We start from the raw sequence: 17,102 nt of genomic DNA, 5'->3' as shown, positions 1-17,102 counted from the left end.
AGTTGAAGTCTCCCCCCAAAGTCAAGCAGCCCCTCCAAGAATTCCAGTAATTCAGGAAGGAGCTTCCACAGAAATTACGGATGGTCCACGTTAGGGAAATATATGTTGGCAAATATGACCCACACGTCAAACCCCTTCCTGGAAAAAAGCAACTTTAGTTTTACATTTGCGCAAGTCAGCCAGGAGCTTAGAGCGCTTTTCTGGGATGTTGAGGCCACGTACGTTAAGGGGACCCATAATGCCGTCTGGCGTGTAGGTGGTAACAATAGGGTGTGAGGAAGAACTCCAACCAAGGGACACCCCCTAGTCGAGAGGCAGAGAGCAATGTGATCGAGAAAAACCGAGGGAGAAAGAGGGGGGCAGGGAAGAAACAGAGCGGGGGGGGGGGGGAAGGGAAAGTCTGTCTTCAAATGTCACGATACTCTGAACCTCGTTAAGCACCAGCGGTGTCCTCACAGGGGTCTGTCCTAATTGGGGGTGGTCGGAGCGGTAGGGGTTGCCCGAGAGCAGGCAAGTATAGGTCAACAAAGAAGAGCAAAAAAAAAATGTTCATTAATTAAAGAGCATCAACCAGGGTACGCAGGAGGGGCTAGTGAAAATGAGTATTGTACGGGAAACAAAGTCTCCATATGGCAGTGCCTTATGGGGCCAGGGTATTAACGGTTAGATATGGCTGAGATGGGCCAGAGGTATTGGAGCTTCGAGCCTGTCCACAGACCCCCGTTCCTTGCTCCCGTCTGCTAAACATGGGGAAAGCAAACAGAAGAGAGTGGTATATAAAGCAGTACAATACAACTCTAGCTGTGGCAGAGGCCTGTGGAATGAAATTCCTGGCACATCAAAGGAAACACCCCCCCCCCCCCCCCATGTTCGTAGGTCCGCAGGAGATGTTGTGTAACGGAGCCATTGGAGAAAGATTAAGATACCAACTAGTGTAGCCCGAGAGTCAATTTGTAGCCTTACTTTTAATTCTCCTGAACAGACTGTTATTGGAGAATTTTTTTTCTTGGTTGTTCCTTGAAATCTATCCTTTTCATTTAATCAACTGGAATGTGAACCAGAAGCTACAGAAACCAGCAGTGCAAACAACCCCATACAAATGAATGTGGTGCTTATTTTTAATGTGGGCTTATTTGATTTGAATGCATATTATGTGCAGAAAATATCACACAAGAAGATTAGGACATTCAAAATCAGATGTTTATTCTTATGACACTTTTCCTTATCTAGTATGCTTCATTTACACAGCAGTGATTTAAATATCAATACAGACAAGGGGAATGGCATTGAGTAAAATGATCTGTTAAATGCAACCATAGATAACTGCAATAATAAATATACATCAACTGTACAGCACACTTTTTAGGGCTCAAAAAGTAGATATGTTGCACATAAACCCATTGCTAAAGTGTATTTGTTTTGGGTGATCTGTTCTCCACCTTCAGTCTTGTGTGGAGGCTGTTGCGGTGCTTAGCAAAGCAACTCTTCCCTTAAAGTGTATTTGTTTTGGGTGGTCTGTTGCCCACCTTCTTCTGTGGGGGGTGGAGGCTGTTGCAGTGCTTAGGAAAGCAACTCTTCCCTTTTCTTTAAACTGGATTTACATCAGCCACTCCAGTGTCTTAATTACGTTTGCCTCTCCTAGCAATATTTTTCCAACTTGTAAAAGATAATACAATAAAGTATAGAAATGCATTGGTCTAAAACACACATTTGAAAACCGATCTTTCCAGGTCAGCATATGCTGGGAATAGCAAGTGTGTCGCTGTATGCCTTTTCTTTGTGCATCATAAATTGTTCAAATTACAATAACTAAAAAAAAAAAGAAGAAAAGTCACAGATGTTTCCTGCTGGAGCTGTCAGGCAATGCAGCCGCACTGTGGTGTCTGCAGTATCCTCTGCCCTGCCAGGAACTGTAGGACACTTTTTAGTTCCTGCTTTATTTGGTAACAGTTTGGCAAGCACTACTGATCACATTTGTCATTTATAAAGAAAAATGGCAAGACAATAAAGGGCTGCAGCTTAACTAGCAGGACACATGAGTAGTGTGCTGTAGCCTCCCACAGCCTGTTCAATGGCAAAGTAAATGACTTGTTCAACTGTATTCTTAACATAAAAGAACAAAAATCTTAAAAGCCAAGTAGTAACATAAATTATAAAGGATTCTAATATTTTGAATAGGGAAAATTATCCATGTGCCACCTCCATATTTAACCTTAATATAATCAGGCTTGTTTAGTAAAGCAGTGCAAAAATCAATGACGTGAAAAGGTGGATTTACCCAAAGCACCCGCTTTTGGTTTACTTTTGATACACTGCTTAACAGATGACACGATCTAGTTGTATTGGGTACTACAACCTTTCACCAACCATTACACTGCCTTAATAAATACCACTTGAATGGGTGCGCTCTGCAGAGAGAAGGTGTGGCATTACAATCACATTCCTATCCACTGATCACTGCCAGCCTGTGTAAGCCAAGTGTCACTGCATAGTTAGTACTGGTATTGTCAGTGCAATTATTACTGGATATGGAAAAGGAGCCCCATTGTTGGGTGTCCGGTGGGGTTTTTTGCCACATCAGAGCCACCAGTTAAAAATCTGAAATAGCCTGAGGTTTGAGTTGACATCATTCTCCTAAGTACCTTTTCTTTTATTCAGATCTAGTAAAGGGTTGGAATGACTGGAAAGATCCTTTACATTGCTTCCTATAAACGTGAAGTTCCTTTTGGCCATTCAAAAAGGCTTCTCTTTGACACTAGATGTATTTCTAACAAGGCTAAGGATGTAAATATATCTATATTGGTGTCAGTGGCTATGCTGCTAACATGTAGTATATTCCTGGCAAGTTTAATTATTTGACTAGATGAGCAAAATAAAAATATAAAAAAAAATGTGTCCACTTTGGAAAAACTGTGTCCATGAGTCTAAAAAGCCATTATTGTTTTGCAATGTTTTCAATACCTATATAACCCTTCATCCTATAGGTCTCAATGTGGCCATGCTTGCAGGCAGAACAATTCTCTGACATCAGTTAAGTTCTGTGCTTAATAATCTTGCAGCTTAAAGGACAGCCTAACATCCACTTCTATGACACTCTCCTCTGCCATCACTCTGTGCTGTGTATGGCCCAAGCCCTTTATACGTACAGTGCATTACGGAACTGTAAGCGCTCAACCCCCACTGAGTCTCACCGACATAAGGCCACAGATTCAAGTTTTTCAGTGAATATTCCATCGTTGCTGAACCTATCACAGTCTGTGTAACTAAGTTTAGGGGGAGAACAAAATCTGTTAAAAAAAAAAAAAAAAAAAAAAAAACCTAAGCCGCACACATCCCTATATACTACTAAATACTGAAAATTAAACAACCCAAAACATAGGGCTATTCACAGCCAGCAAAATCCAGTGCTCAGTAAAACTATTAGAACTTAAATACTACTTTGAAAAATAACTAAAATAAAAAAATAAGATTTTTTTTCACAGCTCTAGCTCCAGTGTGTTACATTCGTGAACTCTGGAAATAATTTATCATTAAATTATATTACTGCGTATATTCTTATTTACAGATCCCATTGTTTTACTAGTTTCCTGTTCCTCCAGAAATACCTTTTGACGATCACTTACCCCCAAACATTACGAGTTCCCAAGGCTCTACTGTTAGCTTTTGAAGAGAAAAATCAATTTGTCCGCTCACATTAGTCAGTACTAAAATTTTTCTACAAACAATTCACAAACAAGGCAAAAACCCCACCAGATACTTCACAAATACAAAAGGTAAATGTGCAGGTTTGGGCAGAACAAAACCAGAATATGGTCAGTAGTCTTGTTTCCTCCGAGTTCTGTCCGGGGGGGGCGAGCGATTTCTAGTAGCCAAGCTCAAGTTCTTTGTTCATTCCCTGTCTCTTCAGTTAGTCCGATTGTGGTCAACCACTGAGTGGATCTTCTCGATAATGGATGGCATGCCTCAGCTTTTCCAGCATTATTTCAAGCGAGGAGTACTGTGGGAGCTTTATCATGAACATGCACGTCTCCACACGGATGTATCTGGAATCAGGGGATCCTGCAAAAAGCCATTAAAATGTTACGTGGACCTGGGCCCAAATATTAAACTAAAAATGTTATATATTGTAGTTTATCAATCCTTGTATGTGGCGATTGCATTAGTCTTTTTTTTGTGTGCAGTCACTGTTTTGCCAACAATTCTCCACCCAGCTTCTGACAAAAGTTGATAAACCACTCCAGCTCCAGAAGATTTTACCCCCTACCCCCTTCCTGACAAGGCCATTTTTTTGCGATACGGCACCGAGTTAATTTAACGGACAATTGCGCGGTCATGCGACGCTGTAACCAAATAAAATGTATGTCTTTTTTTACCCACAAATAGAGCTTTCTTTTGGTGGTCTTTGATCACCCCTGCGGTTTTTATTTTTTGTGCTATAAACAAAAAAAGAGACTGAAAAATAAATGTCTTACTTTCTGCTATAAAACAAATCCAATCAATCTTTAGAAAAAAAAATTAAATCAAATTTATTCATAAATTTAGGTCAATATGTATTCTGCTTCATCTTTTTGGTAAAAATATCCCAATGAGTGTATATTGATAAGTTTGTGCAAAAGTTAGGAGCACCACATTTATTCAATGCAGCCAAAATACCTAGGCATTGGAAACAGGCAACATGCCCCCACTCTTTCGGAATGGAAGAGAGAAGGTAAAGTAATAATGGAGGCCGAAAGATGGGGGCATGGGACCAGAAACCAACAGGAGAAATAAAAAAATAAAAAATATGGGAAAGTTGGAAGCATTACTCCCCAGCGATAGAGATTAAAATAGATAAACTGGATAGTGCCGCATGTACTCATTCCTCTCAAAGGTGCACCTTAACCACTTAAGGACCGCCTCCTGCACATTTACGTCAGCAGAATGGCACGGCTGGGCACATGTACGTACAGGTACGTGCTGTGCCATTGTCCGAGCCCACGACCCGGTCCGAAGCTGTGGGACTCGATTGCCGCTGGAGTCCCGCGATCGCTCCCCAGAGCTGAAGAACGAGGAGAGCCGTGTGTAAACACGGCTTCCCCGTTCTTTACTGTGGCGGCGTCATCGATCGTGTGATCCCTTTTATAGGGATACACAATCGATGATGTCACACCTACAGCCAACACCCCCTTACAGTTGTAAACACACATGAGGTCACACATAACCACAGGGGGCGCTGATGGGGTTAACTCCCAAACTGCAACTGTCATTTTCACAGTAAACAATGCATTTTAAATGCATTTTTTGCTGTGAAAAAGACAATGGTCCCAAAAATGTGTCAAAATTGTCCGAAGTGTCCGCCCAAAATGTCGCAGTCACGAAAAAAATAAAAAAATAAACCGATAAACGTTTATTGCGATTTTTTTTTACCAAAAATAGGTAGAAGAATACGTATCGGCCTAAACTGAAGACATTTTTTATTTATTTTTTATATATTTTTGGGGGATATTTGTTATAGCAAAAAGTAAAAAATCGTTTTTTTTTCAAAATTGTCGCTCTGTTTTTGTTTATAATGCAACAAATAAAAACCGCAGAGGTGATCAAATACCACCAAAAGAAAGCTCTATTTGTGGGAAAAAAAGGACACCAATTTTGTTTGGGAGCCATGTCGCACGACCGTCTGTTAAAGCGACGCAGTGCCGAATCGCAAAACCTGGCCGGGTCCTTTAGCTGCATTTTGGTCCGGGTCTTAAGTGGTTGAGTTAGGTAGATAAATAAGGAACGAACTACAACTTTTTGGAATTATGTATTCTTGTTGTGTGTCTTATTCCCCATATTAATGTACACTATAAACACGTTGGGACTGGCACCAGGGCTGTGGAGTCGGAGTCGAGGAGTCGGAGTCGGGGGAAATTTTGGGTACCTGGAGTCGGAGTCGGAAAACAATGCACCGACTCCGACTCCTACTAAATTTAGATTGGAATAAAAAAAAAAAAAAAGCAAGTTTAAATGTCCCAATTCACAAAAAGTTATAATTAATGACTTCTCTACTGTAAGAATAAAGACCAATGCATGCAGTGCCTCACGTAACCGCAAAACGAACACGTTAAGTGACCGTGAAGAAGCATGCTTTTCATGTGCTTCACTATATGGCACGCAACGCACAATTGGGAGCGGCAATACTTATACTTTCCATAGTGTTGTGTTCTGCTGTTACAGGGAACGCAGCACCCATGGGTAACCTAGCCTCTCACTGATAAGGGATTAAATAAATATGTTTTTTGCAGGACTAGAGAGTGAGACACTTGTATAAGTGAAGGGAATGGAGGGCCAATAGTTCAAGACTGAAGCTGTAAACCATTGGAAAAACTGCTGTCATTTAGCTAAGGCTATAAAAACTTGTAAACTCTGATTGTTAGCTTAAACTTTAAACATGACTATGGGATTCTCCTAGGAAAATCATGTTTTAGAATAAAAAAACTTTGTTTTCATTGTGTCTGTCTTTTGCTTAAACTGTGCAATACAGTAGACCAGGGGTCTCAAAGTACCGGCCCACGGGCCATTTGCGGCCCACGGACCGGTTTTAAATGGCCCGCAGGCAGGGAGTGTCCCGCGGAAGTGTAGATCGCATGAAGAGTAGCGCAGGAAGCGTCTGTCATAAGTTCACTAGTCTCTCATGTCACACTGCTACTCCCCGGCGGCCCCTTCTCTCTTCTCGTCCATCCCCATTTGCTTGTGACATCATCTGAGATGGACGAGAAGAGAGGGGGGCTGCCGGGGAGTAGCACGTCAGGGCACATGGCACATCAGGGTACAGGGCACATGAAACAGCACATCAGGGTACAAAGCCCAGCACATCAGGGCACATGGCACATGAAACAGCACATCAGGGTACAAAGCCCAGCACATCAGGGTACATGGGGTACCCTGATGTGCTGGGCTTTGTACCCTGATGTGCTGTTTCATGTGCCCTGTACCCTGTTGTGCTGTGCCCTGATGTGCCATGTCCTGTACCCTGATGTGCCATGTGCCCTGTCCTGATGTGCTGTGCCCTGATGTGCTCTCATGTGCCCCATGTTCCCTGGTGTGCCCCATGTTCCCTGATTGTGCCCTGATATGCTCTCATGTGCCCCATGTGCCCTGGTGTGCTCGTATCTGCCCCATGTGCCCTGATATGCCCCATGTGCCCTGATGTGCTCTGATTGTGCCCCATGTACCCTGATGTGGCCCATGTACCCTGATGTGCCATGTGCCCCATGTACCCTGATGTGCCCCATGTACCCTGATGTGCTGGGCTTTGTACCCTGATGTGCTGTTTCATGTGCCCTGTACCCTGATGTGCCCTGTCCTGATGTGCTGTGCCCTGATGTGCCATGTCCTGTACCCTGATGTGCCATGTGCCCTGTCCTGATGTGCTGTGCCCTGATGTGCTCTCATGTGCCCCATGTTCCCTGGTGTGCCCCATGTTCCCTGATTGTGCCCTGATATGCTCTCATGTGCCCCATGTGCCCTGGTGTGCTCGTATGTGCCCCATGTGCCCTGATATGCCCCATGTGCCCTGATGTGCTCTGATTGTGCCCCATGTACCCTGATGTGGTCCATGTACCCTGATGTGGCCCATGTACCCTGATGTGCCATGTGCCCCATGTACCCTGATGTGCCCCATGTAATCTGATGTGCTGGGCTTTGTACCCTGATGTGCTGTTTCATGTGCCCTGTACCCTGATGTGCCATGTGCCCTGTCCAGATGTGCTGTGCCCTGATGTGCCATGTCCTGCACTGTGCCATGTGCCCTGTCCTGATATGCCCTGCCCTAATGTGCCGTGCACCCTGATGTGGCCTGTTGTGCTGTACCCTTATGTGCTGTGCTCTGATGTGCCCTGTACCCTGATGTGCTGGGCTTTGTACCCTGATGTGCGCTGTGCACTCATGTGTGCTGTGCCCTGTGCCCTGATGTGCTGTACCCTGATGGTGAGTGGTCAGTGTGTAGTGTAGTGGTCAGTGTGCAGTGTAGTGGTCAGGGTTAATAATGCGTTCGCTGACACCAGTACTGTTTTTGAAGTTTGAAAGTTTGCATGCGGCCCCCCATGGGATATGGAAACTTGTCTTGTGGCCCTCAGGTAATTTGAGTTTGAGACCCCTGCAGTAGACTGTTGGCTTCCCAGCCAGTAGTCCTTTGGTAGGTTGCGTTTCTTTCCCTCAAGGAATGTATAAAATACATTCGCATATTAATACAGAGGAGTCGGAGTCGGAGTCGGAAGTACATAAAACTGAGGAGTCGGAACATTTATCTACCGACTCCACAGCCCTGACTGGCACAGTATTTTATGGAGGGAGATGAAGGAGTTAGTGGATCTCCTTGATGTATCTATACACATATATTTTGAATATTTAAACACGAAAGAGCACGGTATTTAGATTTTTTTTTTTTCCACCAAAACACAGATATTTACTCAAATATAACAAGCATATATATTTATGCCCGAGTACAGCACTAAAATATCACAAGGAGGTATTGAGGGGAGGGGAAATGCCTCTCCTCCTCCTATTCTCATCCCCCCTCCCCCTTTTTTTTGGGTGGTCTATATTTAAAGTAAGGGGGATATATGTATGTAAATATATAGGGGGGATTACTTCTTGTTGTTGGTTTTGTCTGATTTTTGTATTTTTTTATAAACGATGAACTAATAAAGAAAAAATATTAATAATCATATATATATATATATATATATATATATATATATATATATATATATATATATATATATATATATATATATATATATATACACACACACACATATATACACACACATACACATATATATATACACACATACATACACATACATACATACACACATAATTTTTTATTATACAGGATTTATATTGAGAGTGGCGTTGTTACGCAAGTGACAGCGTGGTGTGAGGTTGGCCGGTCCTTCGTCGCAAGTTTAAAGAATTTGTACATGACATTTAAGAGCTGGACAGCCCACACTTACTTTTTATTAACTTTATTCAAATACATTTACTGTGTGCAGCTAAGGTTTAACCCCACCTTATACATTTTTAGTGATAAACATACTGCAGTTATTTCCACAACGAATGTCTTCCCTCATTCTGTACCAATAGATATCCCTATCTGCCTGTAAAGTTATTTTTGCTTACCAAGTTCATAGTAAACCCGGAGCAGAAGGGCTTAGTCCACACACCAAATTCACAGATGCAAAAAAGGCATTTTTTTCCTTTGTATAATAACCAGAGATTTTTTTTTTTTTTTAAGACCAATAAGCTGTCTCACTACTAATTACTACTAGCCTTTCAGCCCTAAATATATATATATTTTTTACCTGTTGCTCCATCAGGTGGTGCTATTTTCATGGGATAAGGCGGGACATGTGCAGTGTCGGGTCCCCCATCTTTACAAGGACAGGTGAAGGGAATACGCTCCTGATTGCAAGCAAATTTGATGAACTTACAAAGTTCTTCCTGAGTGAACATCTCCAAAGCACACCAGAAAAACTCTATATGCTGGTCAGTCTCCATCAGACCCACTTGATACATTGTGTGAGCCTGCAGGACAACAAACACTATTAAAAACGGAACATGTAGTGGTTTTTAAACATTATTCTTCATTATGGTCAGGGCAACAAAACAAAAAAAGTTAGAAAAATAAAGAAATTTCACAATTTAGGATCTTCTGATTCTCTAGACAGCAGCAGGTGAAGGTCTCAGTAATCTTTTCCCACGTTAAAGGGGTTGTAAACCATTGTGTTTTTTCACCTTAATGCATCCTATGCAATTAGGTGAAAAAACTTCTGGCAATGACAGCCCCCCCCCCCCCCGTTTAACTTACCTGAGCCCCTTCATTCTCTCGGCAGAGACTCTCTCTCCCTCTCTGCACAGGGTCCCAACTCTTGATTGGATAGATTGATAGCAGCGCAGCCATTGGCTGCCGTCAATCAAATCCAATGACACGGGCGCCGGGGTCGAGTTCCTCTGTGTGAATACACGCAAAAACAGGACTCAGGAGCTCGCCTGCACCGGGGTCCACCAAGGAGAGCACTTCTCCAAGGGGGACACCTGATGCGGGGAGAAGCCACCAGCACCGCCGGGGGACCCCAGAAGAGGACGATCCGGGCCACTCTGTGCAAAAAAAACTGCACAGTGGAGGCAAGTATGACATGTTTGTGTTTTTTTTTTTTAAAGGAGGGTTTACAACCCCTTTAAGGTTGTAATCTCTATACAGGTTGCTGAAAAATGCTCATTAGATCTTGCACTCTGCAGAGAGAACCTGAATTCATCTTGTCCATCATTGAGCGACATAGTCTGATGTTTTATTTAATTAAAACAAGCCTCCGGGTAAGCAGTTACTGCTTTACTATTTGGCTAACCCATAGCGCTCTGAGAATCCTAGTAAAAGTTCATTTACAATGCAAATATATGAATGACTCTTGTACCTTCAAAAATTCCAGGTTGATGAATGGCAGACCACAGGTCCTGAGCTCCATCTCCAGAGCGGTCAGGCTGGACAGAAGCTGCAGAGGGATAATGGATCCCAGCCCTGCTCGCACTGCGTTCATACATTCTTGATTCCTTAGCTCACGCATGCGCAGGTTGCGGATACCTGCTGCATAAATGTCCTTGTTTTCCCAGCTTTAAAAAAAACAAAAAAAACAAACATCCTTAGCATACACTGTACAAGACCTTTTTATATACAAAATGCAAATCAAAATATGTGATCTGAGAAGTAAGGTAGATGTAACTGTGCTCCATAATCTTTGCTGAACTTTTATATTGTAAAGCAATAACCAAACCTGTGACCCCAGGCTTCCTTTGCCCTAACTTCCGCTTTCATTTTAACTGTTCACTTTAAGGCCCCATTCACACTAGGAATTGCATGCAAATCACACAGGAATGCAGGATACTGCGCGCACACCGCTCCTATCTGCACCTATCCACCCGCTTACAGTTCAGCTTTACACAGCCAGGTTAGCGGTCTGGCTACCATTCAGTATATAGGAGCACAGACTCTAATCAGTCTTTACCTGTACTTACGGCTGTACTATGCAAACGCACCACTGGCAGACTCAGCCATCCACCCCTCACATATTCCACATTATGGCCGATTCTTTACTATCATTGAAGTCAGACTGGCCAACTCTGGTTAAACCACATTATCCTCCATCTGCAACTGCTTTCTTGTCCGGTTTTGACAATGTTGTCATTTTAACTTTTTGTTATGTTGGAGGTTTCTGCTATTTTTTATGTTGTTTTTTTTTTTATTTAAAGCAGAACTTTAGTCATTTTTTCATCTTTCCATCATTCCACTTTTAGGATATATAGGCATGCACTGACTACATTGTGACATAGTAACTCACTGATCTGAACACAGCGTTACTTCCTTCATACTTACACCACAGGAATGTGTCTACCCTTTGGACAAAGTTCCACCTCCTCTCCAGTCATGGTCAAATAAGTAAATTTACAGCTGGGTTTGTTGGGGGAGTCAGGGCTCTCAGAAGGAATATGCTGTGAGGCTATTTCAGCACAAAGTGTTTCCAGCTCAGCTTCATCATCTATCTAAAGGAAGAAGATACAACTATTGTATGAGATGGTTATTCGTTTGACTGCATATGCACATAATTGACCCTTTAAACAAAATGGCAGCAATCATTTATAGTTACAGACTAAAGAATAGAAGCTATTTTTCATAACAAGCAATGCGTGGCACTGACATCTCTCCAGGCAATATTAAAATACAGACCTTCTATTCGAAAAGCCTAACCCAACACCTCCATGATTTACTGACTGCCCTTATGCCACACAGTTTGAAGAAAAATAAGAAGAAAAAAAAAAGAGAAAAAGAAGAAGGAAGAAGAAGAGAAGTCGTTTTCCCTGTGCCGTCTAATCTGTCCCTCTCTAAGCAGTAAACAAATTCTGGTTGGTCCTGTCTGTTTTTGTGTCCCCCTTAGTGTGCTGCCTTTATAAAAAAATATCTTTTAGTCCTAATTTTCATGTACGATTGTACTGGAAAACGCATAAAAAAAAAGCAAACAATTTTTTTTTTACATTTTCAAACTTCTTGATGTAATTGTGGGTGAGAATATCAGCCTCATAGAGATCTTCTTCAGGATCCAGGGGCTCTCCTACAAGCATCTTCCAAAAGCAAGATAGTAGATCCAATGGAAGAGGCACATCTGCGCGGATAGCTATACCCAGTAACTGACCAAAGAAATGAAGCAACTGCTCCTCTGCATAGGTTATAGGGCTTGGTGTCAGAAGGAACTTCCCCTGTGGAAAAAAAAAAAAACTGGTATTACACAATAAAATATCAGACAAATAATACTAACATTTCTCTGTGTTGAAAAATGTATTAGCATTTTTTTTTTTTTTTTTTTAAGTAGGGAGGATTATCACTATCCTCAGGTTTTTATTTTTGTTGTGGGTTCAGATACACTTTAAGGCTGGTCTGGGATATAGTCATTGGTAATTGTACATGTGACCGTGAGTGCCACGGAAAGTAAAACGTGGATGTGGAATTTTTTTTTTTTTTAATAAAATTTTACTACAAAAAATAAAAAATAAAACACAGGCATTTAGGAGGCAGCAGGATTGAGACTAATGGCAAGATCAGGATGGGTCACATATTGTTTATTGGTTTACTTGTGAAATCCTTTCCTTGGAGTACATCACAGAACCCAGAGGTGTTCATATTATTGACTACTTTAGTTTTCCTTAGGTGGCAACATAAACCAACACTGGCCAAATATAGAAGGAATCCTCACCAGTACCACAGGTCTGAGAAAAGAGCTGATGAATTCACAAAGAAATAGTGGATAGACAAGCAGCCTGACCCCTGCAAGGACCCTTAGGTAGAACAAACAGGCAATCTGTTGAAATGAAGATTTAGACTTGAGGTAAACTCAAAAAGGTCAAACAACTTCTGAAGAGTTAGGTTGCCTAGGATAAGGACAAAAAAAACAAAACATTGTCCTGATTCAAGGAGGGGGAGGACTGAACCCTGAAGAACCAGGAGAGGATCCTTGCAGGAAAGTGCAGCCGACTAGGAGAACCCTGTGTGTAATGACAAACAAAAAGATAAACTATGCATGCAAGGAGAAAAAAAAAAAAGAAGGAATCTCTCAGAGAGGTCAAAAAGGAGAAGTTTCTTGGAGATGGAGGGGTCACACAGGTGTAACAATTCACGTGACACTCCGCAAAGGCTTTAACCAAAGAATGAGGCCTCTGAAACAGCATGGCCAAGGGCTAGATCTCTCCCTTGGTGGTACGCAAGGCCAGAAACACCAGACTGGAGAAAAGCGTCCAACAATATCAGGAATGAAACTTCCAAGCTTTACATTAGGTGAAATAAGCTTTCCATGTGGTACACCTTCTTGGAGGTTGACTTTCTAGTCTTGTGGAAGGTAATCAATATAATCAATTATTATGAGTCAAGGACAGCCACGCTGTCAAAACCAGCAACCACTAAGTAGGATGAAAGATCAGACCTTGTGACAGCCAATTTAGCTGACCTTGGAGAGCGCACAGTTCATTTGCTAAGAGATTTACGATGTCTACATACCACGTTCATTTTGGTCGAGCAGGTGTGATCAGAATTCACTTGAATGCCCTTCACCTTCATTTTTTCACCCTAATCTTCAATTACACACATTAAAAGACAGCCTCATACATACCCCCCAAACATCTAGCCATACCTCAAGGTAAAAAAAAAAAGGGGGGGGGAGCGGGAGGATGGTCTCCAATCTCTAATACCGAAAAGTGTAGATTCCTGAATATCCAAAAGGGAACGATCCACTCCTATTCACTGCGCATCTAACTCAAATGATTGAGGATCAGTGGTTTAGGACACAAACCTGTTCAGTTTGATGTTGGTCTACATTTAGTGACCCCCACCACAGACAAAACCTGAAGCAACACCTCCAGATGAAGAGCTTATTCTGCTGGAAATGCGCAATGGTGGAGAAGGCCAGAATGTGACGTTTTGCCCAAAACCTTTTGCCATGCATTTGACTTCCAGAGTCTTAGGAGTCAAATGCATGGCAAATCCAAGTACCGTACTTCTAACATTGGTCCCATACAAACAGGCAATTGAGCTGCAGAGCTTTGGAGTGAAACTGGGCATAGGCGACCACATTGAAGACCACCATCTTTCCCAGCACCTTCATGCACACCTGACTTGAGGGACTTTGCAACCACCTCAGAGACTCCACCTGGGTATGAAGAGAGGCATTTCTCCTGTGGAAGCAGTACCCTCACCTATGCCCTGTTAATTAAGTTTAAGTAATCCAGACAATATGTCAGACCCAAGGTCAACTTCTGAAGGTTCAGAACTTATCCAGGAATTGTACCATTTTGCTTGGCATTTGAAGTCGGTTTCTGAGTTGATTCCTCCATGAGAAGCAGGTCGTCCAGGTACCCTGCACAATAGGTATACTCTTGCATGTGGTGTCTGGGTATAGTACCTGTGGACAACTGGGCAGTAGCAACCAATACGGATATTTCCCTTCTCTAGCTCATCAGTGGTGTTAGGAACTGGCCAGGATTTTAACACCAAGCCCTTACATGGAAAATCTTCAGAGGGACATCTGTAGGCACATCCATCATATAGGGACACTAGATAGAAACTGAGGCTTGCTGAGCTGGGTGGGTTTAGGTTTTAGCAGAGATTCCTGCCCTTTTATTGGGCAGTGTCCATTCACTTGACGGTTGCAATATAAAACACAAGTAGTTTTGAATATGAACTTCTGTTTCCTTTAATGTAGAATTTAGAAAATGGTGTACCACTATGTCTACACAAAGAAAATATATTTTGTAGTACAACAATGCAATCTAAAACCCAAATGTCCACACTGTGGGTATGTGAACAAAATTAATATATCAAGTCCATAAAAAGGACCAATGCTAAATAAGGGGCAGTGGAGGTCATCAACAACATCATTATCAGTTATGAAAGGAAACATCACAACACTGGCTGCAGCTCCATAAATTAAGATCTTGGGGGATCCAGCTGACAGCTAAGTAAACACGAACGAGTGCAGTGTATAATCACCGACAGATATCTACTCCACTCATATTACGAAATGCGTAGAATGACAAAGCCTCTCAAGGGATCAGCAATGCTGTGGGCAGTCTAGGTACTGTAGCCCGTGAAAAGTGAAAGCAAAAGCAGGTACTGGTGCTGGGAGGTGGTAACAGAAAGCACTCAAGATACACAAATCATCATAGATGCGAGTGCTTTTTGTTATCTCTCAGTGTCAGTACCGGAATTTGCATTCGCTGCGTGCCGCTACAACACCCGGACTGCCCACAGGGTTGCTAATCCCCTGAGATGCTTTGTTTAGCTATGTATTTTGCAATGTGAGCAGAGTGGATATTACTTTTTTTAATTTCTATTAAAGCGTTTATATCACGACTCTGGTTTACGCCTGTTTGTGTTTACATACCTTTATATTTACATGTTTGTAATGTTAGGGTTCATGATAAGTGAGGAGAAAGTCCACCTCTATACAACCGTCATCGGGACTGATGCCTGCCTCACCACCTATCTCAATGACAATTGTAAATAGCAAGACTAGAAAGTCAACCTCCAGGAAGGCGTACCACTGTACATGGAAAGCTTATTTCACCTAATGTAAAGCTTGGAAGTTTCATTCCTGATATTGTTGGACACATGGCTTTTCTCCAGTCTGGTGTTTCTGGCCTTACGTAACACCAAGAGAGAGATCTAGCCCTTGGCCATGCGGTTTCAGAGGCCTCATTCTTTGGTTAAAGCTTCTGCAGAGTGTCACGTGAATTGCTCCACCTGTGTGACCCCCCCATTTATTAGTCTGCCACTATGACTGGCAGACTAACAAACCTCCATATTTTTTATTCTGCATAAAGTGTTATCTAATATTGAGTGATCCTATGCAGGTAACCTGTGAGGTTCTAGCTGGGAGTGTAACCTACGTAGAAGAGCACATATCTTCTATACATCCTGTATACATACTATTCTAACATCTGTCATGGAGGTGCCCAGAACCGCATTCAGGAGGCAGTGGGAAGGGGGTGACATAGCAAAGCTTTAGCTGCAGAGAAAACCTCATACATTATTTATATGTGGTAGTTGGGTATTATGCTTAAGCTTTCATATGGGGTTGCAGTGCTGTACTAGGTCACGACTGGATTGAAAAGAAAAGAACAGAAAGACAATCCTGAATCCACACTTGCACTGACACAAGGGAGAACCGATATACCAACAGTAAAAGATGCTTGCCTGCCTAACAGGACCAAGTTTTAGTGACTTCTTTATGAAAAAAGAGGGCCTATTTTAACGTGCATGAATCGCAGGGTGATACTTCTTACCTTATTTTTATTGACTGCTGAGCTGGGACAAAGCAGGAGGAGAGACAAGGATGAGCTCTGGAGTTCTTTACACACTTGCCACAAAAAATGTCGGAAAGAGCCACCTGAAAACAACAACTCGTAGCATTAAAATATCTATGAAGAAGTCAATCGGCCCCAATTATGCCCTAAAACCCTGTGCTACAATGGAACACTTAAATTGTGTAGCATAATTATGAGCTAGAACGGTGTACTTGGGAGACAGCAATACAGTAGGACTTGTTCATACCAGCCATGTTGCAATACCTTGTGTATAGCCTTGTGCCTTTCTTTGTGTGCATCGTGATAATATGATATGGGCACACATTATATTGCACTGCAGCATACTACAGTGTGTGGCAATATGTTGCAACACAATGCTGTGCATAGCCTTAAACATTGTTGAATTTTCATAGATAAAAAAACAAGCACTTACGGTATTTGTAGCAATGCTTTGCAGAAATCATGCACAATGCACATTAGTGAACACATACTGGGCGCACCATAATGTGTGCTCACTGGTGTGTGGACAGATCTTTGTACAGTTCCAGCAGTTTTTTTGTATCAAAACACACAGTACGACACCTGAGTGAAATATCTAATTAACCAACAGCAGAGCAGGGCTAATATTAAGAATATATAAAAGAATGCATACCTGCAGAGCTTGGGGATTTAATAAAAAAAGATGTGATCTGACAGAGCAAATGTCATACTTGCTGAACAGAATGGAGGATGCTAAA

The 17,102-nt window shown here is 42.1% G+C and overlaps 1 protein-coding gene across 2 annotated transcripts in view; it reads right to left on the bottom strand.

Annotated features, from left to right (window-relative positions):
• Window positions 1-1,178: 1,178 nt before the first annotated feature.
• HECTD4 (HECT domain E3 ubiquitin protein ligase 4) overlaps window positions 1,179-17,102 on the bottom strand; it is a 253,112-nt gene continuing 237,188 nt past the window's right edge. For both annotated transcript variants that reach the window (XM_040346168.1, XM_040346177.1), the window contains exons 71-76: window positions 16,345-16,448; window positions 12,049-12,270; window positions 11,393-11,559; window positions 10,437-10,632; window positions 9,327-9,549; window positions 1,179-4,059 (exon numbers count right to left, since the gene is read on the bottom strand). In XM_040346168.1, the coding sequence (XP_040202102.1) occupies window positions 3,923-4,059; window positions 9,327-9,549; window positions 10,437-10,632; window positions 11,393-11,559; window positions 12,049-12,270; window positions 16,345-16,448 (1,049 nt within the window). In that variant the 3' untranslated portion in view covers window positions 1,179-3,922. The remainder of the gene's footprint in view (window positions 4,060-9,326; window positions 9,550-10,436; window positions 10,633-11,392; window positions 11,560-12,048; window positions 12,271-16,344; window positions 16,449-17,102) is intronic.

Source organism: Rana temporaria, chromosome 1, assembly GCF_905171775.1.
Source record: "Rana temporaria chromosome 1, aRanTem1.1, whole genome shotgun sequence".
Classification (NCBI taxonomy): domain Eukaryota; kingdom Metazoa; phylum Chordata; class Amphibia; order Anura; family Ranidae; genus Rana; species Rana temporaria.
This window is presented reverse-complemented; position numbering and strand designations above follow the sequence as displayed.